Source organism: Oxyura jamaicensis, chromosome 1 (assembly GCF_011077185.1).
Source record: "Oxyura jamaicensis isolate SHBP4307 breed ruddy duck chromosome 1, BPBGC_Ojam_1.0, whole genome shotgun sequence".
NCBI lineage: Eukaryota > Metazoa > Chordata > Aves > Anseriformes > Anatidae > Oxyura > Oxyura jamaicensis.
The window spans coordinates 76,467,072-76,493,665 of NC_048893.1; the positions used below are offsets into that span (position 1 = coordinate 76,467,072).

The window sequence follows — 26,594 nt, forward strand, 5'->3', positions numbered from 1 at the left end:
CTCACAGACTTCTGTCTCATTTAAACAAATAGTGTTTTAGCACCTTGATGGTTTCTTAATCTTATTTCAGGTTGTAGTGGCAACTGTTGCTTTTGGCATGGGAATAGATAAACCTGATGTGAGGTTTGTAATTCATCATTCCATGAGCAAGTCAATGGAGAATTACTACCAAGAGAGTGGACGTGCAGGTATTGTAGTAAACAGCATTTGCAAAGCATCAGCTGACATCTATTTAACCACTAAAATTGTTCTTTCACTTCAGATACATGTGCAGTCTCCTGTCTGTGAGTTGGGTTACAAAGTGTATAACGCCACTGTGCCTCTACTTAGAGTCTTTAAAGCAGATACAAAAAACATTCATGATCTGAGGCCTCTGTACTGTAATGTAGCAAAAATAACTGAATATCTAGCCCTTTACTCAGCATTTTTTGGGTTTACTTGTTTTTTTGTGGTATCTGTGGCATACCAGATAATTTCCTGATGTGGCATTGATTAGATTTCTCACAGAAAGGATGTTGTTTTCTTTGCATAGCAACTGGGATGCATAATCTGCTCAGATTTTCTCTAGATGGTGTATGATTTCTCTGAATTTTACTGGCCACAGAAATACAAGTGGGATGGGGAGCTTGAGGGTTAGAATTTTAAGGGTTGACCAGTGTATAGCAGCACTAAACAGCTGGTGTAGCTTAAAAAAAAAAAAAAAAAAAGTGTTGTTGTTGTTGTTGGATGTTGATTTTTTTTTAGCTTGTACTCACTCTTATTTTTTCAAAGACAGATTTCAAAGACAGATACGTGAAAGAAAGTCTTGTAAGGACCAAGAAGGGCAATTGGTTGATATGTTAACTCTGCTTCTATGATAGAACTTGGTTTCAATTTTGTCTGAAGAAATAAAAAAGTCATCAAAGTTTGTGGGAGTTTGTATATGCTTGCACTAGAATCTGGTTACTTTTAGATAGTGCTGGATGTAACAGGAAGTATAGATATAGGTGAGGCAGGGGTCTTATAGGTGCTAAATAGTTATTTCACAGTGTTTATCAACTTAGGGTGATTTCAACCAGCTTTTATCTGCTTCCTTTTTACATAAGTTTATTTAAATGGGATTCTTCTGCAGGGGGTGGAGGGTCATTAAGCACTGCTATTCACCTGCCTGAGCATATCACTTAGCTTATGAAACTTGCCTTTTTCCTCCAACTACCTATCCAAGTGAAGTAGTTACTTCCTGTTTTATGTTAAACTTCTAGAAAGTGTTGGTTCTTCAGGCCTTCTCAGCTCTCTGGATCTTGCAAACATAAGGAGGGCACCCACCACATCATCAGGAGGGGTGGCCAACAGGAAGGAAGAGATGATCTAAGTTCAGCTATAGAAGGCACAGTTAGTTTTAAATTGAGTATTTTTTCAAATCATAAATAATTCTCTCTTTATTTGTTATCATGAAAACATAATGAGATATTTGAAGGTCATAGTGTCTTTTAATCAAGTATGAATTGGGCTTCAATATATATTTGGATAGAATTTTCCAGGAGATGTAGGGTGAGGAAATGGTGATTGCATTGATTTTCAGTGTCACATTAATATTATATTTTGGTTGTTTAAGAATCAGAATCTTTGTGTACTATTTTTAGTTTGCTTGATTTTGTTGTTGTAGAAGACTGTTCTAAATATATTTTATTTCTAGTCTGTATCATGCTATAGTCTGTTGGCTGATATATTATGCTTGATAGTCTGTTACAGTGGTGTACCCCATGGGGGCTGCAGAAGCCAATGCAGATGAGAGTGGAAATTTGTACCAGAAGATGCTTAAATTCTACGTTTTGTGTTTGTTTTAATGCATTTCAGGTAGGGATGACCAAAAAGCTGACTGCATTTTGTATTATGGTTTTGGAGATATATTCAGAATCAGCTCAATGGTAGTGATGGAAAATGTAGGGCAAGAGAAGCTGTACGATATGGTGTCTTACTGCCAGAATGCAAGCAAGTAAGTTACTATAGTGGCTTAGTTGCTCAGGTTTTAAATAGGCTAATTTTGTTGTTTGTTTTTACAGACTATTTAACAACAAACAAACAGCACAGCATAGAAACACTGCCTTTGTAACAGAATCTTGAGTTTGGGGTTTGTAGTTTGGCTGCTTACTATGTGTACTCTTACACATATCTGAATGTTGATGTGTTGCTTGTCAGCTTCAGGATAGTGTTCTGGAAGCTGTTACATTAACATAAAATATCTGTCAACAAACTGTGTTTGGATTTCAAATCCCATTCAGAGCAAGTACTGGAACGCCGTGTTTTTTACTCAAAGGTAACAGTGTTTGATGGCCACAGAGGAATCCAGATGTGTTTAATGCTTTATCTGCTATACTGAGCTGTATTGAATACATCATGGAAAACACTTCTACGTTACAGACTATTCATGCATTCAATGCAGCCTTTGTTGGTCTCATTCTAAGAATCAGTTTATGTTATGAAGATTTTTTTCATTCTACTGTCCCCAGTGCAGTATTTACTATTACTGAAAGCTATTGATTACTCCTGGTAGCATGACTGACAGGGATACGATGTTGCAGTATTTGTCTTCTGATTTTCCTGAGACAATTCTTTATGCTTGTTTTGAGATACAAGCTTAACCAGAGGAACTTTTGCCATTTTCATGATTCGTAACACAGGTGTGTAGATTTATCTTCCATAGCCCTTCCTAGCTATTCTGTTCTTTCAGGTGTCGCCGGGTCCTCATAGCCCGTCATTTTGATGAAGTATGGGATTCTGCACATTGCAACAGAATGTGTGATAACTGCTGCAGAGAAAACTGTAAGTAAATTGTTTTTACAAACAAGGAGAGAGAACATGGAAAAGGTTGGTACAAATAATCTAGTTTAAACCAACTGTAAGCAACTTCTGTAAAGCATGTTTAAGGTACTGCCTATTTCCAAGGTGCAACTTCTGTCATGAACATCAGTTTACAGTGATTTAGTGTTGCTAAATACAGGGTGTTTAGCAGGATACCTCCTAGATTGGCTTTTTGCATGATGCCAAACACTTGGTATCTTTCAGAATTAGCAGTACAATATCAAAGGATTTCAGTGCTGCGTGCTCATGAGTCCTGCATTTGTCAGGAGTGTGCATGTGATGCTTGTGTGCACTGAGCACACTAATTCAGGATTTTTCTGTGTGCTAGCTCTAACAGCACAATGTCTGTCTGGCATGTGCTCTTCCTTTAGAAGAAAGTTAGGATTATAAGAGGGAAGGCATATGGGCCAGATATGCATGGAATCTGGGAGAGGAGCAGAAACAAACTAGGCTGCATGGTAGAAGAGGATGATTTTGTGTAGAATACAATTATCGAACACAAGTTCTTCCATTTTGCCCACAGGCATGCTGGGGAATTACACTTTCCTTTTTCTTGAATACTTTTTGGGGGTAAAGTGGACAAAACGAAGATGTTTAACTTTTTTTGCATTATAAAGTTCTATCTATATAATTGTGATAAATGACTGAGTCCCAAATAGGATTTTAATCAAAGTTTGTAATTTATTAAGTGAATAGAGGCAAGCAAACAGCGCTGGGTGCGCCGGGAGTCTCTGCTCCACCAAGACGCACACTTATTACATCAGGTGGCTGATTTTTATGCTCCTAGACTAATACATATTCATCGCTATTCCCAGAAAAGGCAGGGTTATTATAATTAGTTCCCAGAATCCGAACTCTCTCCAGATGCATGCATATCAGTCTCTGGTGGTTTTTCTGGGGGACTCTTGTGCTGAAGACTCGTAGTCTTCCTCCCCGGCTTTGTCCTTCAGTCATCCTTCAACTCCCCCTTTCTCCTTATTTGGTGGATCTCTTTGACGGATATCAGAGGCTTGGGCAGCATCCCATGCAAAAGTCAGCAGTTTCTTAAAAAAACTCCTTGGTCCTCTTATCTCCCAGACTCGAGTCTCAATGTTCGCCCTTCAAACCCTCTATTTACACAAATTGCTGGACCGTTCCTTTGCATGATACAAGAACTATGTACACTAATCACTCTGTTTCTCTTAAATAGAAGGTTATTTATATTTCATCATGCGGCCCTAGCATTGTTCCATGCTGACACGAATCAAATGAACACATTTCACATAATAATGTTGTTTGGCAAAATCAAGGCATAGGTGAAATTTATACCTAGCTCAGAGGTTGAAGAAAGTATGGATCTGGCTTGTACCCAAGACTTGAAGGTGCAATGTAGTGAAGTATAGCTGAAATATGTCCTGTTCTGCTGCTTTACCATCAGGGTCTCTTGACAGATAAGTGAGGTCTGAGGAAACCTAAGAGTAGTACTGACTTTTCAGTATCTAATTCTTAGTATTGGAGGAAGGTATTTGGCGTAATTCTATGCCATGATCTGATCATGCAGTAGAAGCATGATCATTTTGTTCTGCTTGGATATGTGTGTTACTGCTGTGTAATAATTATTCATTATGAAGATAATCTGTATAGTGACATTTTTTCTCTCTTATTTTGTCAGTTACTGTTTTGAGAGAAGAAATGCCTTGAGTATGTTCCTCAGTTTTTCTTTGACCTTTTCTCTGATCTTTCCATAATAAGTATTATGGGTGAGGAAAATGAATCCAGTTGCAGAATAATATAGTAGCTACTGTACAAATATTATGCTTTGGAAATGTTTCTTTGAAATGGTGGTTTGTAATGTAAACATTTGTAATATAGACCTGTAAACATGCTTGCAGGTGTTTTAATAACGAAGTAGAAAGATAAATGTAAATTTCACTGCAAGTATATCCTACTTGGACAGATGAAAAGTTACAGCTCCATTTGTTAAGTTATAGTTTTTGTTTGTTTGTTTTGTTTTTTTAAACTGAAAGCATGAAAGCATTGGCATTACATGCAAATATATACATATACAGAAAGATGTATCAATACATGTAAAAATGCTTATGTATACATACACACCTAGTGAATATATGGGTACTATATAAATAACTATATGTGATGACATACAATTTAATATTATGTCATTTTTACTTGTAGCACTTGAGAAAATGGATATCACAGGGTACTGCAGGGATCTAATCAAGATACTTGAGCAAGCTGAAAACATGAGTGAGAAACTCACTCCACTGAAGTTAATTGATGCATGGTCTGGGAAAGGTGTATCAAAATTGAGGGTGGCTGAAGTTACTCCACCAAAGCTCCCTCGAGAAGAACTGGAGAGAATTGTTGCCCATTTACTGCTGCAGCAGTATCTGAGGTAGGTATGGCAGTACTCCTTTCTTCTTGAACAACTAGTAGTCATTTACCTTTATTGCCATGTTGTTTCTCTACAATATTAATGGATATATTCCATAGTCTTGTATTCAGAAGCGTTTAATGTATTTAAAAAAAATAGAAACTACTTTATTTCTACATGAAAATGTTAAAATAGTTAAAATAGAAATGTAGGAATACTCGAAACACTATCTCTCACAATTTTAAAAAGCTGGGGTCTTCTGCAGTTAGAAGTCTGCAGGAAGCTTCATTCCAGAGAAGTCTGCTATTTATACTGAATATTATTTACATGTCATGGATAAGCAAAGCAAATGGGATTGTCTATATAGAGTTGAAGTCAGGACAGGCTGGCTAATGTGGAGAGTGGTATTCAGAAATTTTAAAAAAGCATAGCAAAAAAAAACAGCAGTGCTTCTTGTGTAATCTAGTTTTCTGTGTCATGTTTTTTTTTTTTGTTTTTTCATTTAGTTTCAGAAAATTCCAAGAATATGCACAAATCAAACATTTAATCTCTTAATTTTTTGACTAGATTTTTTTGCATCCTTTTCTGCAGCTGACTTTTTATACTCTAGAGAGAGTGAGCAGATGACTAATTACATTTTTTCCTCATTTTCCTGCATGTATTCCAAAAGATTGAGATGTGTGTGTGTGCATATGTATAAAAGTCCACAAATTAAACTATGCTAAGCATTGACCAGATTCACTCTAAATTAAGTGACTATCCGCTTGGCTAGGTAGGGCAGAATCAAGCTGCTGTTTGGAACATCAATCAGAAGGGTTACCATACATGTCCCGTTTTTTACCTGCATGCTCTATCCCGACTTTGTTCTCAACCTTCTGTATAAAACTGATTTAATTTATACAGGGAAGACTTCAGCTTCACGGCATTTGCTACAATATCCTACCTGAAGATAGGACCAAAAGCGGGACTGTTGAAAAATGAGGCTCACCACATCACAATACAAGGGACAACAAACAAGAAAAGTGTTCACAGGGTAATTATATCTTTACCAACTTGCTATATGTATACCTTTCCATTAGAGATTATTTTAAGAGGTTGGCATCTGTACAATTTATTTTGCATAATAATACAATGAATGGGATTTGAAATTGACATCATCTTCTCTTTTGCTTGGGAACACTAAGAAAGAAAACCAACGTTAGAATTTTAATAGAATTGTTTATAACTTACAGAATAAACCATCTGAGTCTTCAACTTCAAAAGGAAGTAGTGGAAATGCTCAGACTATTTCAGAGACCGTCCAAGATCCAGAGGTGAAGAAGTCACAAGAACGTAAGCGGCATAGCTGTGGATCTAACTTAAAAGCAAAGAAGTTTAAGCTTCAAGCAGGTGGAGATGACCAGCCAGTAGTTCTTGACTGAATTGTACAGTTGACATTTAGGATCTCATCATGTTTGCCTCTCCATGGACAATCCAGTGTGTAAGCTCAATTTGTGTTTTAGTAATGACATTTTTGTGTGCTTTTTAAATTAACTTTAGAATTTAATTTAAACAAGATCTTTAAAATCCTCAAGTCTAGCGAAAGTGGTTAAGGGAAAATTGCTTGATATCAAAATAATTGTGTGTATCTTACGATACAGCAATGACTACAAACTGTAAGTAATTATTGTGCTGCCTTTATTAACTCTTTTGGAAGTCTAGTGTATAGAAACTACTATAGTAAATATTGCAGAGTCACATGTTGGAAGGGACTTCCAGAAATGTAGTCCAGCCTCCTGCTCAAAGTGGGTCCAGTCAGAACAGTATGCTCAGGGCTGCGTCCAGATGAGTTTTGATTATCCCCATGGATGGAGATTTCACAGCCTCTCTCAGAACCTGCTCTGGTGTTTGAGCAGCTTCATGCCAAAAAAAGAATAAAGGAAATTTCTTACAGCTAATGGTTACTTCCTGTATTGCAGCTTGTCTTTTGTCTCATGTCCTATCACCGTGCTCTTCTGAGAAGAGTCTGGCCCCATTGCTGCTATGTTCTTCCATTAGGTAGTTCAAGACAACGATCCCCTTCCACTTCAGCTTTTTCTCTCTTAATCTGGAACAAATCCAGTTATCTCAGCTTCTCCTCCCCAAGTCCCTTGAAAGCTTTGCAGCCCTCTGCTGGACTCAATAGTGTGTAACAGTTTCTTTTAGGGGGATGTCCAAAAATGAACCCAGCACTGTAGCTATCATCTCACAAGTAAGAATCACATCGATCAAACTGCTGCTTACATGCTTGGTAAATGTAGTCTACTGTGCAGTTGTTATCTGTGCTGCAAAGGCACATTGCTGCTTCATGTTCAGTTTGTTACCTACCGATAGCTTTGGTCCTTTACCGCAAAGCTACTTTCTAACCAGTCAGGCTCTGGCCTGTACCATTGCTTGGTGCTACTCACAGGTGCAGGATTTTGCTTTTGTCTTTAACTTAAGGTTCCCTGTCAGCCCATGTGTCCAGCCTGCCTAGGGCTCTCTGAACAGCAGCCCTGCCTTCCAGTGCAGCAGCAGCTCCCCCAGCTTTGGTATCATCTGCAGCCTGGCTGAAGTACACCCATCCCAGTATCCAGATCGTTAATGACCCTAAATTGTAACTTGTAAACGGCCACCAGTTGGACTTCGTACCACCACTCTCAGTTCTTTGAATCAAGTGGTCTAGACAACTTTCTTCCTACCTTGTTGTATGTTTATTCCGTCTATATCTCTGATGTTTCTAGCAACGAGAAAATTATGAGAGCATGTCAAGAGACTTGTTGAAGTCAAGTTATCTATCATCAATTGCTATCCCCATATTTATATGGGCAGTTAGCTCAGTCACTTGGGTTGATCAGCATGCTTTGCTAAGATGATGCTGACCGGCACATTTCGGAGATCCTCCTTTTTGAAGACAGGAGGGATGTTTGCAGGGAGGGAGGCAGGAAAACTGAATTCCACATTGAATGTTCTCTGGACCTAAAGTTGAACATCGGAAGACCTTGATGTAGTAGGTGCAAAGGGACAGAAGATAAAAAGAATTGTTGAGATTCTTACCTTGATGAATTTAGAAAAAAAACATGAGTTGCTAGTATTTGGTAACTGGTAAAGTCTTTTTTAGCTACCAAGCACTAGTGCTTTCTGTTCCACTTGCATTTGTCAGGGTTGGCAGCAAGAATAGCCTGGTTGAGACAATAAGCCTGAAGGAGCAGCCTTGTCTACACTTTCAATTCTGGTAACAACTGCTGGGCTTTTGTTCTGTTTATGCTTAACATTTAAGCAGTGCTTAAGCTCAAAGATATGAATGTCATGGTTGTGTATTAAAAGTATTTTTGAACAACTTGAAAGTTGAAAATAAGAGCCAACAGGTAATGTCCTTTATGTGCTTTTAAATACTTAATACTAATTATTCTTGTTGCTGCATTCAAATGCCTAAGGTTAGAACATTCATTTACAGATTCATTTGCTCTGACAATCAGAAGTAAATGCTAAGCTCCCACAAGCTTGTAGTTCTGGTGACTTCAGCTTTCTTCAAGGGAAAATTTAGCCCCCAGGGTTCCGGATTTCCCCTTTCTCCTGGGGTGGTTTTGCCATGCTAGGCAGCTGAATACCACAACCGCTCTCTCCTAAACTAGAAAATGAGCTATATTGACAAACTAATACCAGAACTACACAACGTTGTTGGGTAAATTCATTAATCAGGAAATTACCCTCATCAACTCCTTTGAAACTGATCTCAACTTAGAGCCTTGTAGGCACCATTATCTTACACGTATTTAAAGGCACCAAACCCTACAGCAGACGACCTTTGACAAGATTTTGTTTCTTAGGCTGAACTGCATTTGCAGCTCAGATCAGTAACTTCTACTTTTTCTGCTAGTTTTAAATGTAGTGGTAGCTGTATGGGTATGTTGTTACCACAATTAAAATACCTGGTTTGAATATGCATCAATTCTAGCTGAATTGAAAAGTAGTTTAGAGCTGTTTCCTTAAAAGGGTAGTCATGCTGCTCAGTATTAGTTGCAACATTTTCAGCTTCTCTTACTAAACCCTAGCCTTGAATTGTTAGCAGATGAAGCTTTGGACCTACTTAATGAAATTACCTGAAAATAAAGATTGCTAGTGATTTACATCTACTCCACCAAAGCCCTATTCAGAGGTTGCTGTGGAACACAGAACATTTCTGTAAATGTTTATAATAATTAGTCAAATGTAAATACCAACTTTTTCTTTTTATATAGTTAAAGGTTCATTTTCATACACTAAGTAGACTGGAAGAAAGTGATATGCTTTTCTAAGCAATAAGCAACCCCCCTGACTTAGCCTTGTTTCAAATTCAGGCAACCTGAAGTAGTGCTTAAGGAGTCCAGAAAAGCTGATTCTTTTTAGTACAGCCAAGTGTCAGTGTATGTTAAGAGCTTCACTTCTTTTGCAATGGAGGGCTCAGTACATGCTTTCTTTTCAGAACAATGTACATTTGTACAATTATTATCTTCTAAATTATTTAAAATGTATCAGTGGCTTATTGTTTTAATCCTACTTTGTGTTATGTAATGATGTGCCAAGAGGCCTTTTTCTTTTCAAGCCTAACCTTACCTGTAATGGAGGAATTCAGCTACCTGTACCGCCCTCCTGACCCAACGTTGGCATTGAGAGTCACAGTCTCTCCTCGACAATCTGTATGGACTTGGGAAAATTTCAGTTACAGCATTTTTTGCATCCCATTTCAGAGGGGCTGCAGACAGCAGGAGAATATATTTCTACTACACATACAGCTAAGTAAAGAAGTAGTTGACTTCCTTAAATGCATGTGTACATTGGTATCTTCAGAAAAAGGTAACTGCTACCATAGTGGTAAAAAGCCAACAGCTGCTACTGACTGCAACAGCTAGTTAGGCACACAAGAGGCTGAATAATCTATTTGCTAGATTTTTATTTATTTATTTAAGATTTTCACAGCCAATGATCAATAAGCTGATGTCAAACCCATTATAAACTTAGGTCTGGTTGTCTAGTTGGTTTCATTTTGGACCCGTTCAGGCATTCAGATGTGTATTAACTTAAATATTTTTTTTTTAAAAAAACTCAGATAATTAAAATAAACTCTTCATCTTTATTTTTCTGACATAATCTTTTGACTGAAGCTTAGAGTTTCACCTATCATTTAATTGAATCCTTTGTCAAAAATTTAATTAAGTTAATTAAACAGTCATTCTCTTCAAAATAACTGTAGTGATTTTCTGGGAAAAATCCCAACATGTACCACCAACTCTGTACAATGAAATGCTCCCAGTTTAAACCTAGATCTTAACTCCCAGGTAACAACTGCAGATCAAAACCAAAATCAAGTATGAAACAATTTAGATCTATGAACAGCACTACGGAATACAAGAAGTACATTAAGGAATAGCTTGAAATGTTAGGCTTTATCACCTAGGAAAGGAGACACTCAATTATTACTAGTAACAAAAAAGAATGAACTTGATTTAAGCAAGTCTGTACATACATATCATGATTAGCAGGGTGCATCTTGTATAACTAAATGTACATCCAGGTAGCCTGTTACGATTTTTATTTTGAATAAAATTTAAATCTTAAACCCTACTTGGCAACATAGTTGCCACAAGTAAAATTTGTATTTAGTACCTCCAAAAATTCCTTCCTTGAACCAATATGCAAGATGGTTTAAAAAAGAAGAGGGCAGAAAGTGGCCAAGAAATCCTCCTGCATCATTTTATTGTGACGGTAATAATTGTTTATTAAGAATTAATAAATCCATCAGGATATGGGAGTCATACAAAATTAAAAAACAAAACAAAACAAAAAAACACCTGCAAACTAATTAGCCTTGAGACTGCAACACATCTCAATAAACTTTGCACTTAGGGTCATGCTCCTGTAACTATGCTTTCCAGCATTTAGAAGTCTGCCAGTACGTTCTGCCAAATAAGCTGGATGCAGCAGCCTGCCAGCCTGCTCCACACGATTCTGACAAGGCGGAGCAAGTTCACTCACTGGAGGCAGGTGACAGCCAGCAGTGGTACTGTGTTAGCCTTTCCTGGAAGTGGACCCTGCAGTGGTCCTGCTGAAAATCACACAGCATGCACTGGTGCAACTTTACCACATTACCTAGAGAGCTGAAGTGACAAACAGTTTAAAAAAAATAAATACTGTTCTCAATTAGTATCTCAAGGACACTTCATCCTAGCTTTCATAGTTCAAAGACTGTGTTCTGCATTTAGCTGAGTAGAAAATACTTTTTAGACATTAAGTTATGGGAAAAAGGAAAAAAAAAAAAATACAGCTTGCTGTGTATTTGTAAACCACATTCCCGGTGGCAAAAGCTCTGAGTGCCCTGTGCCATAAAGATTTGCCAGCTTGCAAGACATGGTGTAATCAGCTGTAAGAAGAGACTTGAAATCTTTAGCAAGTACTCAAAGGTTTGAGCAGTGGAGGGATGATAGTGGAATGGATGGTAGCACATCATAGATAGTTCTTCCCCAAGCAAGAATGTGCTGGATTTAACATGTATTCCATAGAGCTTTAAGTTTTTTTCAACAGCGAAGGCTATCCTGCGTTCAGGTAAATGCAGTGGTATCTTAACAGCATAGCAAAGCTTGTTTTTTAGGAGTTTTAGAGCCCTGTTCTCATGTTCTCGGCTAACATACACCAAAATTCACTGCCAATACTAATTCACGTACCTTTTTGCTCCTGTGCTTGTATACAGATTAACCTAATTTGCTTTTCAGTAAATTGACAATATTAACACAAAATCTTAATAAGGAATTGCACTTATCCCTGATTTCTGGTAATTCCAAGGATTTATCAGACATTAATCAAGGTCAAAACTTTATACAAAATGGAAATGGGTTTTCATTCAATCAAAATAATCTTCTATATCAATATCTGGATTCAGGAGATCTTCACCATAGGCTGAAAGATCCATTTGATTTAAGATCAAGTTTTCAAATGTTTCTTCCAAGTCTGTTTCACCAATTAGCACAGCGCCCATCATTCGTCCATTCTGCATCACCACTTTAACATACTCTTGTCCCTTGGTACATCTCAGCATTAGTTCATGGTCTAAACCCAAGCCTTGAGCATTGTATTTTCCCAAAACCACCACCTAACAGAAGGAAAAAGAAGTCACTAATAAGAACATTGCAGTGGCTTTTAGTATCTTCACTGGTAACAGTTCTACTGATAAAAACATAGAAATACTTGTCCCTAGAATAAAATATAAATATACCCACCCATCCCCCCCTTTCAGTGGCTTTCAGAGCTACAGTATAATTAAAAATCCTTCACCTGGAATGTTATCACTAAAAACAATAATGAACCAATTACCGTGCTGAATTGTATTGAATTTCTTTATGAGCAGAATCTTAATGAAGTAAGATACATGAAGAGATAATGAAATAAGAATATATGCAGAGTTGTGAAGTAGATCAGCTGGTAATCACCAATTAAAATTTATAATATATCTGTATATACCTTGTCCTCTTTGGTTTCAATATTCAAAGTCAGTGTGAATGGAGAAAATCAAAGATTAATTATTATATAGAGAATGCTGTTTCATCAATATCATAGAATTATATCATAGAATCAAAGAATGGATTGGGTTGGAAAGGACTTCAAAGACCATCCACTTCCAACCCCCCTACCATGGGCAGGGATACCTCCCACTAGATCAGGTTGCCCAAAGCCCCATCCAACCTGGCTTTGAACACCTCCAGGGATGGGGAATCTACAACTTTTCTGGACAACCTGTTCCAGTACCTCACCACCCTCTGAGTGAAGCATTTCCTCCTTACATCTAATCTAAATCTCCCCTCTTCTAGTTTAAAACCATTCTCCCTTTAAAGCATCTGCTCAGTGTTAGCAGGTGAATATAAACAAGAAATACATGTGTTACTCAGTGGTTTAAAACTGATAGAATGTATTTACTTTACCTTGTAATTGAAAAATTTTGTTACATGAGCAAAGAGTTCAAAGCTGAAATCCTGATCAATAGATTCCCCTAAAGCATCTGCAGCCATGCATTTTGCTGCATACCATCCCATCTGCCTAGCTTGAGTCCACAGTCTCATCTGAAAAATAAATAAATACACAGATATGTATCACTGTACAACGAATGAAGCTCACTGTTCTCATCAGTGCCCACTATGTATTTTTGTTATGGTCCGAAAGGCTGAACAACTTGATTTTCAGCCACAGAGATAAAATTATCTACCATCAACACACCCAGGACTGTCTACTTACTGATTTCCAGTTCAATTAAACATTTTCTCCCATCTGTGTAACAGTGTGTGATTTACTTTGTAGATTGCATTGCTGCTGAGTGCACAATTGTATAATTTGATTTACCTGATGCCATACTGGACTAGGTTCCCATGACGCTGTGCAGATATCCCCAGCTGCATAGATACCTGGCAGGGACGTGTGCATGTGTTTATCTACTTTAAGACCTCCATCTTCACCTATAGAAAACTAAGTATTTGCACAGATCAGCACTGAAGAAAAACAGTAATTTTAACTGAGTGATTTAACTTTATACATGTTAAGTGGTTGTCTCATTTGCTTTTTAATGGCAAATTAAAAATGGCAAATTCCCTCCTAAATTTCAGTAAATCCACTACTGCTTAATTGAAAAATTTAAGATATAAAGTATGAATTAATACTAAGGGAACACAGCAAGATGCTCTTCTGCTTTTCACAACAGAGAAAAAGGAATTTGGTGTAAACGATCTATGGCTGTTCATTCTCTCATCTAATCTGATTCAATTAGAAAAGACTGATAACACATTCAAACATCAGTCTTCAGGCTCCTTCATTTTTAAGGGAATGAAACAGATTTCCCAGAAGAGTGCCATAACAAAGTATTTTTTTGGAATCATCCCTATAAAAATATTCTCCATATTATAACACAACCTAATCCCCACAGAATTTATCCCTAGTCTTGTCAAATCTTCAAATAAGCAAAACCAAAATTAGCCTACAAAAGTAGAATTTCCTCCCAATCCACATATTTTTTTCTTACCAAGTGTAAGAACAAATCAGTGTTGCATTTCACAAGTGACCTTCACATACCCTTTAAAATAATTCAAAGCTCCATCTATTAAAAATATCTTATAGTAGCATCACATACTGAATACAATTATTTAAAATGAGATGACATAGAGTGGCAAGAGCTCCGTGGTAAGACACAAAACATTAAGTATTATTTTTAGAACATAGCACAGGTTTTCAACATTATTATTTCTGATACCTGGCAGGGAAGTAATAGAGCGTGCCAAAATTCAAATACATTACAGGGACATCTAGTCTTCTGCTTTTTTCAGAGGATAGTGTTTTACTTCCTAATTGAAAGGAATTGCAAAACATCAAATATCCTACCATGGAAACAGAGTGGTTTCAAAGCCTGAAAATTCACATGGCAGCTACAAACGCCGTAATCACCAACCATGTTTTGGTTCAACATGTGACTTTCCTTGATAAATAATAGCACCTTTAAACTTCACTTTCCTAGATGAAGACTACTGGAAATGCCTTCTTTCTTCCCAGCAGAAAATTTAAAGATTTTAAAGACAAGTGTATGGTGCACAATTAACACAAAAATGCTTCTACATTTTTGCCGCATTAACCACCAACTACAGAAATGTTTTTCTCTCTTTGTATAGACTTAATCTTAACAGTGTATATTGTATCTACTGATACACTGTGTGTATATATCATGAGTAGCAATATAATAAGCCAAGAACACTAATGAAATTCGTTTTTATCCTAGTAGATATTTCCAGTATCAACATACCTACCTTATTTTGAGATCTTGTGCATTCAAAACCTTTCAAATCACTGTTTCATGTCAAAAGAAATGTAAACCAGTTGGAAGAACTCTTCCCTTACTTAAAAAAAATCCCACAGTTTAAACTTCAAAGTAAATCAGCATACTTACATTATTGCCATCAAGAAATGGTTTGACATTTGGCACAACACCAGTTGCACTGACAATAAAATCACATCCATAAATTTTTCCATTAGTTAATTCCACATATACAGGCCATAGCACTGAAAAAGGGGAAAATTTTGCCCTTAGAATGTAACCAACTGAAGTTATTTTATTATTTATGTCTTACGGTAAGACATGAAATAGAGAAGAAAAATAATTTGAGATTTCAAGTTTATTAGCTATGAAAATAATAATAATTATTATTACAGAGATTACCTATAGCACTTCTTACTTTCTTTCAGGACCAGAAAATGACTTGGAGCTTAGTTCCCACTATTAGCTTTCTCTGGAATTTTCTTGAATCAAAGCCCTCAATTTATTGGGCTGCCACAAGAACAAATATTCCACACACAACAGTTAGGTGACTTTGCATAGCATTTTGTAATTTAATTGTAGTCCATAAATATTCAACTGCTATAAATTGCTAAAATTGCATTTAATGTACAGAAATAAAGGCCTGTTTTTCCAAATCTGCATTTCCTTTAGCACAAGAAATCAAGATCAAACATGCTCTAGCATTGCTTCATCTTTAACATGCTTTTCTAATCAGCACTGGCACTTTTTTTTTTTTCATCATACCTACCCTCATCTGGTTCTATGTTCTTCTCTTCCTTAGGAAAAGCCAAAGACGTCTGTTGCAGTTGTAAAAACTCTTGCTGTAAGTGTATTTTCTTTACTTCACATAGTTTTTCAATATGTACTTTATGAGAAAACTAAAGAAAGTTTGTCAAAAATGTAAACTTAATGATTAACAACAGTATGTTTAATAACAAATGCACCTTCACCTAAATTGAGGTGTTACTAACCTGAGAAGAAGAATTACCATATTTTGCGTCTTAAAGCATTGCACATTAGCCAAGTTCTCACACTGTTTCATATCTGGCATAGATCTAACCATAGTAAGCAGCAATTAATATGCCTTTTCAGCAGCTATCTGATGCTCCTATAAATATCATGACAATTTATAGATTTTTCTAGCATGCCAGAAAGCATATTCCAGTTCCCCTGAGTTTACAAAAAGGGAATACAGAACTTATCAGAACAGACAAAAAAAAAGTCAGTTTGTCTTTTCTGTCTTTCAGGATTTCAAATCCTTCAATTTTCTATCATGAATTAAATTCTGGTAAAAATTTTAGATTTTAAATGTTGTAAAAAGAGAAAAAGAAGGTATCACGTTCCATAAGCCCATGTTTCAACCACCTGCTCCTATTCTGAGCTCAAGATAGAAGTTGAAAAATTACCTATTTCTTTAAACTACTTTCTGGATTCAGGATTACTAGACAACCACATTTCCACAGCCTTTGACCATCATTAATCTGTGAATATCCTGAACATCCTTTAGTTAGTACTGTAAGGACATCTCAGTAGAATCTATAACTGATCACTATGTGAGGATAATGCTTGCGTGCACTGGTGATTTAGCATTTCAATATCTACTGTAACAGGAGACTGTACCTCTGTATAGGTTCTACTGTCCTATTTTTTTCACATATTAAAGTACACATAAAGCAAATACAATTAAGAAAGTAGAGGTATCACTGCTTCTTTTTAAAGCTAGGATTGACACCAGTCCTGAAGAAATGTGCAAGCCAACATTTATTTCAATATGAATAGCAAATTGATGAAACCATGACAGTGGATCTGATTTATCACCTCCCTCCTGAAACAGAAAACAATTCTATTTGTGTTAACGTATTTTCCTATGTGATTCTGATGAGAGAATTGATTCAAGCACATCTTATTTTTCTTATTCTAATAACCCTAAATGTTATATTTCATAATTATAAGTTCTGTAATCCTTATCCATTTAAAGCAAGAGTTAAACAAATGTAAGCAAGGTTATGACCATACCTCTTTAGTCCCTTTAAGATGTAAGCCCTCATGCCAGTCGGGGCCTAAAGCACTGCCCACTTTGTCAGATGCTGCTATAGGTCTTTCTTTTTTCTCACTTCCTGAAGACAGAAAGATGGAGAATATCAGATTTAGCATACCCACTTCATTGTCCACGGAATTCAGAACAAGGATTCCCAATTCAGAGAAATACAATGCAATTGCCAAAAAAAAGAAGGCAAAAACATCTAACAAACAATGTAAGGTGAAGTCCCAGACATGGTTAATTGGCAGAAAAATCAGATTCCAAACTAGTATTTTTGCCACCTTTAAATTTTATGCCTTTCACTGCTTACTCACCTCTGAACCAACCACGCACTGTTAGGTACCTGCATGGACTGTAAGGGCTACAGAGATCCCCAACAGCTTCTGAGGCACTGGAGTTCTGGAGTCCAGCTGTGAACTCAGTTGCTTATTGTCAGTGCTAATAGTGAAACTGATGTCCATCTGCTGCGCACTAAGTGGCTTCCAAGTGGCTTCCAAGAGGCTAAGTGCATGAGGCTGCAAATTCTAACATCATGATACAAGTGAAGAATATTGTGTGTCATTTTGTGACTTTTAGTCTGACACTTTTACAACTTATTCTTCCAACCTGAAGTCTAGAATCATGATCTTCTTTTTATTATAATTTATAGGTCATATATATGTTTGTGTAATATTTGTTCATGCAATTCTAGTTGACTGTTGCTATTAAGAACGCAGCTTCACTGCATTTGTAAAAGTTCTGTGAGGTTTCATCTGGTCCTCGGATAGCTTAGTATAGGACAGCACCTTCCTCCATAACACTGACATAATTCACAAAAACATTAAAATATGTCAAATAATAGAGAAGGTACTTCAGCAGATTGAATACCAAAAATCAAATTTAAACTTGGCATAGACATAAAGATAACTAAATACTGCAAAATGTGCTTAATTATTACATGCTGTCAGGTGTCCACATCAACTGAGTGAGTTTTTGTATTGCCTTTTTTTTTTAAAGAAGCAAATTCCACTGGTAACAATATTAAGCTATTTATGGTCTGCTAAATTAACTCATTTCAGGGCTATATTAAATATTAAATGCAGCTGCTGCAGTGCTAGGAGACTAAAACACCATACCTTCCATTGTATACTTGGTTCTTTTACATTCAATTGGAGTCTCTTGTTTTTCAACAGTTAGCTTTGGAATAAGAAATTCAGCTGCTCCTGCATCAAAAAAGGTGTTCCCAATAGCTTTGTCTTTGATAGCCCAGATTACTTCACAGCCTTCAATTTCATACCTGAGTACATTTAAACAATGGATAAAATGACAGACTACCCAGAAAAGGATCTATGACTCTTAGCAAGACCACTAGAATTGTGCAAGGTTAATTCCAGAAGCTACAAATAAGGGATCCAAGACTTTCAAACCTAACATATCTACTCCAGCTTCTAACTATTCACGTAAGGAAACCATAAAAAAAAATACTCAATTTAGCAGCTTATACTTTCTCACCAGCACATCTCAACTGAACACATGGCAGGAGGGAAAGGCAGACTAAATTTGTAATGATAATACTTAGTATTTCCTGTCCCCCACAGTGAAAAAACAAATGTGTCTTTTTGTCCAGACTGCCCACTGCTGGCAACAAGCATTTGGATCTTGTTCGTATCCATCAGAAAGACTGCAAAGATGTATTATCTGGAACATGAACTAGACTGCAGAAAATGATTTATAGAATCATAGAATCATCTAGGTTGGAAAAGACCTTCAAGATCATCAACTCATTATCATCAATTTAGTAGCTGTCCAAGTCAAGAACTGATACCCCGCAATGTAAAACAAGACTATGTAATTGTATAATAGATGTTTCTGCAATCTATCAGACTGTAGGACCCTATGGCTTGATACCCTGCCTGTGATAAAGGTCAAATCAGACACTTCAGAAGCTCTATGGAATTAAATTTGGCTGGATGCAAGATAAGCTGCCTCTCTATTCCTGTTACCTCTTCTGCCTCTACAAATTAGGCAAGTTTTATAATTTAAATATTGCTCTTTATATCCTAAACAGAAATTTCTGTTGGTGCCAAATTAGAAAAACACTGTATATTCTTGATATCTTGAATGTTAAAGCTTCTTTTCAAGCTTTCTGAATTTTATGTGACAGTAAGCTCCACGATATGGTGGAAAATGATTCTTATTCAAATTCTACTACTAAGTGCCTTAAGAACTATAACTTCATTGTACGTCAACCTTCTCCCAAACTCATGCACACAAGATTTAATATCAAACTGGTAAAGATTTTATTTGCATATGTATGTTTTCAACTTAGTAGTTTACTTACACTAATTCAAGTGCAATTCCACCATTTCCTACCACTACTATTCTCTCAGCTTTGGCCAAATGCTTCTGAAAAGCCTGCATTAGAAAAGAAAAAAATTAAACCCCAATTAATCAATATATCCTTTCTAATATTTTCTTGCCCTCTGTCTTTTTGATTTTCTCAGCCTACTCATATACATTCACTTATGCTAAGAATATGTTGCAGAAACTTCACAAGCCTGTGAAGTTTTATCACATTAAGGGCTAGAGTTATTTCCACAGCCTTGTAAGTCTCAAACTGAGCCAGAAATAATTACATTTAAGCAAAATCAAGAGAGCCTGTAATAGAATCCAGAAAACTTTATTCTAGAGACCATTAGCATTATTATATCTATTAATCCAATTTTATCGTAAATTGTAAAACTTCCCCAGTAGTTTGTACAACACTAAGACAGCAAAGATAGAGACATTTAGCAATTTAAAAATCCCTGATCATAATTCAGAAATTTAAAAAATAATTTGTAGCAAATCTGAGAACCAGTTTTATTTCCACAAAAAAAATAATAATTAAAAAAAACAAGTCTCCAAATCAAATTTTAGTGTCCAGAGAAATAAAAGAAATACAACCCAATACAACTTCTTTTTTTGATTATCCTTTTTAAAACAAAACCAAACCAAACCTCAGGTAAAGTTTTAATATCCAAAACAAACCACAACAGTAATTTCATAGTTTCACCTCAGTTTGCTTGAAAAGGTATTTCCTTTTTTATTGTCCTTTGATGAACTACAGTGCTCATGTTATGGAGAAGCAGTGTTTACTTTCCCTGTTCCTCCTCTCAATCTGAAGATCCATAGCAGTCAAACCTCCCTTTCTATTTCCACACTGAAGTATTAGCCTATTAAGTCATGTGAAAACTTTTCCACATCTCTGACTACAACTGCAGCTCCATTCAGTACAGTAAAGAAAGGCTACACTAGAACCCAAAGAAATCAGTCCTTCAGTAGCTTTTCAATGTGAGAAGCAGTCCTTCATATCGTTCACTAGGTGCACCTTTTCAAGGAAGCTTCTACTAGTGCCTACCTCCTGTTTACATTTTCAAATTGGCTTCTGCCTGGAAGGCAAAAGAACAAACACTATTTGTTCTAGATTTTCATGTTAGAAACACTATGAGCCATCTATAAACATAATAAATTTAGTGACTAATTATTTAATGCTATTTTAAAGTTATTTCTCTGTTACTGAAAATGTTCCTATTTAAAGATATATAATAAAAACCAGCACCTTGTGTTTCTACATTTCACTCCACACCTATTTTTAGTATTTTGCCTCAGAAGCATGAATATATTCTATAAGTGTAAGTCCAAAGAGCATTTACCTGTGCACTGTCAGTATCCCGGATTCCTAATACATATGGGTTTCCTTCAAAAATTAATTTTGGTATTGCTCCAGCACACAGACAAAGTTTTTCATACATATACTCTCTCCCATCTTCAGTGAAAATTTTCTGTTAAAAATTAAGAAGAAAGAAGAAACCAATGGAGACATCTAAAAGAACATAATCTTTTATTTTTTTTCTTAATGTCATAGTATTTTGCAGATACTAAAAGCTGTAAGTAGTTTCTTTAAAAAAAAAAGCAAGCTTTCATTCTCTCACTATGTGTTACTTTATTTGCATTACACTCACTACAAACTTACAAGTCTAAGTACACAATATATTATGACCAAAAGAGTGGAACATGTATACTTAAAGACAGATGAAATATTAAGATTACCTCTTGGTGGCACTCTGTACTCACTATCTGTGCTGAAATAATCAGTTTCTGTGATTTTGTGTCCCTCCCACTCCAGTAATAGACGTAGACCTATGCACTGCTATATAACAGCAATTAAGAATCTCATTCAAAACATTTAAACAACTGTAGAGTTGCATTAATTAGGGACTGGCTAGAATACAGTTTAGAAAAACTGCAAATTCTGTTCTTTGCTAAAGACAGGGTAGGCAATAAATAAGCTACATCATTCTGCAGCAAGCAGTATTTGAAGCTTAACATAACTTTTTTTTTTTTTTTTTTTTCCCTCCAGATTAGAAGCTAACTAGTTTACCGTGGTTTTTGCACAAAGGGACTTTTTAAAGATTTGGAGATAACAGGCAAAAGATCCTTCAAATCCGCATACATGAAATATTGGAGTCCATAGGGACTAAAATAAAACAATGTAATAATGAGGCTACAATAATAATGTTCTGTATTCAGAACATTAATAGCATTATAATCTGACTGAAATCATAGCTCTGCAACTTAAAAGGAGCAAGAACAGTTCATAATCTGAATGTGAATTTCTGATAAACACTGAAATGAAAAAAAAATATGTCAAGCTGACTTGGACTCTAAATAGGACCTGCACATTGCTCATACTTGCAACATTTTTCTTGTTAAAAAGAAGAAATGTTGGAAATATTGGTTCTTCTGAGAATTCATTTTCTGTGCACCATTAAGTTGTTACCATTTGGTCTCTGTAGCAAAAAGAAGTAATTTAGGAATCACAGAGACCTCCAGTTAAGGGTTACAGAAATTTTCTGACACCTATACTGGTATACAATGTTGGTTTCATTAACAGTTTTCCCTCTTATTCCAATCAAGTATGCAATACCATAAATCTAAAGTGTCAAAGAATTAAATCTAGAAGATACGGTTTCTAGAATCGATTTCAAACAAGCGATTTTTGATCTATAATTACATCTTCTGTAGATATATCTACTCAAACAACAGCATAAGGGATATGTGAAATTAAAGTCAGCAGGTATTCTCTCTAATTTTAGTAACTTATGTTTTAATAACAAGAATGTTCTTGAACAGAATTTCACGCCAAAAATATTCAAGTGTTTCTTAGATCTGATTTTTTTAATAACTTGAAAAAGCACACTTAAGTAAAACAGAGAAAATAGTAGCTTACATGCTCATCACTTTTCAATTGTTTTACTCCAGACTGTATAACTTTAATATTGCTATATCGTCTTTCTAATAAGGAACTTGGTTGCTCTTCTACATCAAATTCCTCAAGTGTTTTGGAGACCTGTAGGAATCAGAGACAGATTTAAAAATATGAATAATTTATCCATGTTTACTTCTGAAATTTGCAACAAAATGTTTTATGTTCATTTCTGGTAAAGAAGTCACAACATAATTGTGTTCAAACATGTTCTTGTGACACTGCTAAAAGTACTTTTTTATGTACAGAATCATGCACATCCCTGGTAAAGAGTCAAAGTAATAAACAGAATTTTCATTCCAAAGCTACTTAGCCTGACAGATGCAATAACTGCTACACTGGTTTGTATTATTAAAATTGGCAGCATTGCTTTTTAATTTACCTGATGCATTTCTAAGACCTACTTGTTCTACTTGTTCAACTTTGATAGAATAACTCAGTGTTACACATTACATTATAAACGGTCTGGAACACAAGTCCTATGAGGAGCGGCTGAGGGTACTGGGGTTGTTTGGTCTGGAAAAGAGGAGGCTCAGGGGAGACCTTATTGCTCTCTATAACTACCTGAAAGGAAGCTGTGGGGAGCCTGCGGTTGGCCTCTTCTCGCAGGTAACCAGCGATGGGACAAGAGGAAATGGCCTCAAGTTGTGCCAGGGGAGGTTTAGGTTGGAAATGAGGAGACATTTCTTCTCAGAAAGAGTGGTCTGGCATTGGAATGGGTTGCCCAGGGAGGTGGTGGAGTCACCATCCCTGGGGGTGTTTAAGGAAAGGTTGAACATGGAGCTTAGGGACATGGTTTAGTGGGTGACATTGATAGTAGGGTAATAGTTGGACCAGATGATCTTGGAGGTCTTTTCCAACCTCAAGGATTCTATGATTCTATGTTCCCCCATGCAAGCACCTTCCTCTCACAGGTATTCTGGGGGAAAAATTCCCATTAACAAAGTAGTGTAATAAAGCTTCAGTAGAAATGCAGTAAGCACTTCAATCATGTAAGTATCCTGTTTAATTTTTGCTTATTCACTAATATTGTGAATATAATTATGAACCACTATAAAATAACACACAATCATAAGCATTTGCTTATAATCGTAGACATTTTCAGGATTAGATTCTAAATTTTCTGTACATGTACAAACTTCTGAAGAGGTATTACCATAACAAAAATTAAAGCTCTCTTACCTGTTTGAAATTTGTTATAGCTTTTATAACTGGAGAAGCTGTCACTAAAAAAATGTCTTCTGATGGGAATTCCACAGCCAGCTTATAAAGAAACAGAAATCATGATGAGCAAATAGTTATCCATAGAATTTGACTTAAAGACAATAAAATTATTTGGGAATAGTAATATGCATTGGTACCTTACATTAGTCTCATCAAAGCATATTTGCTATTTCAATATTAGGGAAGAATAAGACAGAATGACTGAAACAAATTGAATTTGGAGACCCAAGATTTTAATTCATTCACATACAAATATATCTTCAAGAACTCTAGTCACTGTAAAACTGACTATTCAAAAGACTATTCTCACAATATTCTGAAGACCAACTGTAGGATGACTATGATCACATGATTTGTGGAGACTCCCAGCTGCTGGAAGTACTTTTTAAATTAAGTACCAGTGACTAACTGTTCACAGACCTCATTTTGACAGAGAAAATATTGATTCCTACTGGTTATTTTAAATGTAATTTACTAAACTGCTAAGAGGATTATCACCTTCAGAGTGTTATAGGCGACACACAACTCTTACAGTCCCCAGGCCAAAGTGAAGGATTTCCATCTTAAATGCTGCATTGCTCTTCCACAGCATATAAAAAAACTCCCAAACTTGAAAGAACAACAACACAACAGTTTTAAGACATTCTGTCAGGCTGTTTTGAAATGTACTTAAAAAATATGTAACTCTAAGTGAACTTTTTAAGACAGCCCTGAAACAATGACTGTTCTCAGCAGCATGAGAAGCTTAACTATAAGGCATCATGTAAGTACATACCCAAAATGTAGTACGATGGAGAAGTTGTTTATTGCCCCTACTATGTTCCAAGGAATCCTGTTCAAAATCAGGACTGAGGAAGATTGTATTCAATCTTCCCCTTTTATTTCATGCATGCTGGCAGCAATAGATACACAGCACTGAATTCCTTCCAGAACACACTGGGCCATTTTTAATGGACTTGACAAACTAAAACATATGCTAGAAGATCACTAATACTCACTGTTAACTGTGCTTCTTGCATTAATAAGATATGAAAAAAAAAAAAAAAAAAAAAGAAGCCTGTCATCATGTAAGAATCTGATTTGGGTTTTCCAGGAAAACAAACAAACAAACAAACAAACAAACAAAAAAAAAACAGTGAAAAAAAGGGTGAGGGAAAGGAAAGAACAGAAGAAAAGAGGTGAGCTCACAGAGCAGTGACTCTGTGACTCTGTACGGGGTACTCGCTACAAGCTTTGGAAGGAAATGTACCCCTAACTCTGGCATTAATGCTGCTGAAACATCATCGAGAAAACAACAAACTTGAGTCACTTTTAAAGCAATCTTAAAGATTATATACATCAAATATATATTTGAAAAACCTGTATTGTGATATGGGGTCACAGCAACTGCACAGGCAAACATAGTCTCCTGGAATATTAAATATTGACCCAAATCTTTTTTCTTGCAAGCACTTAAGGATATACAATTCTGTGAACAGTTTAAATATTTTTAAAGTAATTACTCATATTAATATAGTATTTAGGTGCCTGTAGTATTAGAGCCCACATATTGTATCAACTGTGAAAAAAAAATCAAAGGGAGAACAACTATTAAGTGGTAGAAACCCAAACCAATCCCATACAGTTGGAGAACAATCATTTTCCCTGTTAATTTATTCTGCGTTTAGTATACGTAAGATGCCTGAGACTGTCAGAAATGAAATAGTATCACTTCATCACCAGAGAACTGATGTATCTGAAACAGTCTTTATACTGCTTTATAGTCTGACGAGAATATTTTTCACTGAACTAATATCTACATCATTTTATTCCATGTTACAGGTTCAAAACTCCCTCCAGTTACTACTACTTTGAAAACACCAAAAACCTTGAAACCAAGAAATGAACAAAATAATTTTTAGAGTTTTTGAGCTCAGGGAAAGCTGAAGGGATGGGCTAATCTCCACAGGTGTGCAGCCCTAAGCATGGATTCCATAAAAACTGATGCACTGCCTTCAGGACAAGGAGCACAGCACAGCAAACTCCCTCCCAGTTATGGTACAGCCCTCGATGGCTATGAACACAGCTATCTTTTGAAGTGCTGACCTCTTGACTGGCATACAGGATGCCACCTTTCTCAAAATACAAAGGTTTAAGCCCTTTTTTATGAAGCCGTCATAAACTGTTATCAGAATATGTGCAGGGCAGTTTTACCCTCTTGGCAAGTATTGGCAGACAGCTGAGTATGCTGTAGTACAGCTCTGCTTTGAGGAGGCTCAGGGGAGACATTATTGCTCTCTGTAACTGAAAGGAGGCTGTGGGGAGCTGGGGGTTGGCCTCTTCTCACAGGTAACTAGTGATAAGACAAGAATGGCCTCAAGTTGCACCAGGGGAGGTTCAGGTTGGAGTTGAGGAGACATTTCTTATCAGAAAGAGCAATCAGGCACTGGGATGGGTTGTCCAGGGAGGTGGTGGAGTCACCGTCTCTGGGGGTGCTCAAGAAAAGGTTGGACGTGGTGCTTAGGGACATGGTTTGTTGGGTGACATTGGTAGTAGGATCAGATAATGTTGGAGGTCTTTTCCAACCTTAATGACTGTGATTCTAAGTGCTCACTACTCATTTATAAAATATTCTTTTAAAAGGAACAAACTTTTGTAAAACACTGTGGGAGGCACAGAACACTTACGAAGTGACTGTATGAAGCTAAAGACCCACCCTCCCGCTGCCCCACGGGCATTTCCTCCCCCGGCCGTACACCAACCCCCACCGCCACCCCGAGTCCCGCGGCCAAGCTGGCGCCGCCCCCCGAGAAGCGGCACTCGCACCGCCCCCCCCGGGTTGGGGTCCCGCGCATGCGCGCTACGGCGGCGGGTCCGCGGTCCGCACCTTCTCGGCGCAGGTGACTCCCGCGATGCCTCCGCCTACCACCACGAAGCGGCTCCGCGCCGTGCGGGGGACAGCCGCCATTCCGCCGCCCTCCCCGGCGCCGCAGCGAGCAAGGAGAGGGCC

The 26,594-nt window shown here is 36.7% G+C and overlaps 2 protein-coding genes and 2 long non-coding RNA genes across 9 annotated transcripts in view; 2 read left to right on the top strand and 2 right to left on the bottom strand.

Annotated features, from left to right (window-relative positions):
- The window catches only part of RECQL (RecQ like helicase), a 22,792-nt gene extending 12,512 nt beyond the window's left edge, over nucleotides 1-10,280 (top strand). For 2 of the 4 annotated variants that reach the window (XM_035311726.1, XM_035311720.1), the window contains exons 10-15: nucleotides 71-188; nucleotides 1,837-1,975; nucleotides 2,711-2,802; nucleotides 5,014-5,233; nucleotides 6,116-6,245; nucleotides 6,445-7,155. In XM_035311726.1, the coding sequence (XP_035167617.1) occupies nucleotides 71-188; nucleotides 1,837-1,975; nucleotides 2,711-2,802; nucleotides 5,014-5,233; nucleotides 6,116-6,245; nucleotides 6,445-6,633 (888 nt within the window). In that variant the 3' untranslated portion in view covers nucleotides 6,634-7,155. Of the gene's footprint in view, nucleotides 1-70; nucleotides 189-1,836; nucleotides 1,976-2,710; nucleotides 2,803-5,013; nucleotides 5,234-6,115; nucleotides 6,246-6,444; nucleotides 7,156-8,372; nucleotides 8,445-9,794 lie in introns of those variants that run through there. The other 2 variants (XR_004746631.1, XR_004746630.1) reach the window with 2 other exon arrangements.
- LOC118157449 lies at nucleotides 5,684-6,120 on the bottom strand. The gene is made up of 2 exons (XR_004746646.1): nucleotides 5,848-6,120; nucleotides 5,684-5,762 (listed from the first exon to the last, which is right to left on the bottom strand). It is a non-coding gene; the product is annotated as an uncharacterized LOC118157449 (long non-coding RNA).
- PYROXD1 (pyridine nucleotide-disulphide oxidoreductase domain 1) lies at nucleotides 10,135-26,594 on the bottom strand. 3 transcript variants are annotated; one of them, XR_004746642.1, is made up of 13 exons: nucleotides 26,472-26,594; nucleotides 23,564-23,644; nucleotides 22,346-22,465; nucleotides 20,769-20,897; nucleotides 19,415-19,488; nucleotides 18,210-18,370; nucleotides 17,070-17,170; nucleotides 15,802-15,850; nucleotides 15,165-15,277; nucleotides 13,577-13,699; nucleotides 13,162-13,299; nucleotides 11,071-12,335; nucleotides 10,135-10,520 (listed from the first exon to the last, which is right to left on the bottom strand). XR_004746642.1 is itself a non-coding variant. In XM_035311738.1 (12 exons), the coding sequence occupies exons 1-12, from the start codon at nucleotides 26,550-26,552 to the stop codon at nucleotides 12,087-12,089; spliced, it is 1,500 nt and encodes a 499-aa protein (XP_035167629.1). In that variant the 5' UTR covers nucleotides 26,553-26,594; the 3' UTR covers nucleotides 10,153-12,086. The 3 variants fall into 3 exon arrangements, 1 of the variants encoding a protein (XP_035167629.1); XR_004746641.1 differs by having other exon boundaries at nucleotides 15,802-15,931; XM_035311738.1 differs by having other exon boundaries at nucleotides 10,153-12,335; nucleotides 15,802-15,931.
- Nucleotides 15,272-19,255, top strand: LOC118157447. The gene is made up of 2 exons (XR_004746645.1): nucleotides 15,272-15,876; nucleotides 18,672-19,255. It is a non-coding gene; the product is annotated as an uncharacterized LOC118157447 (long non-coding RNA).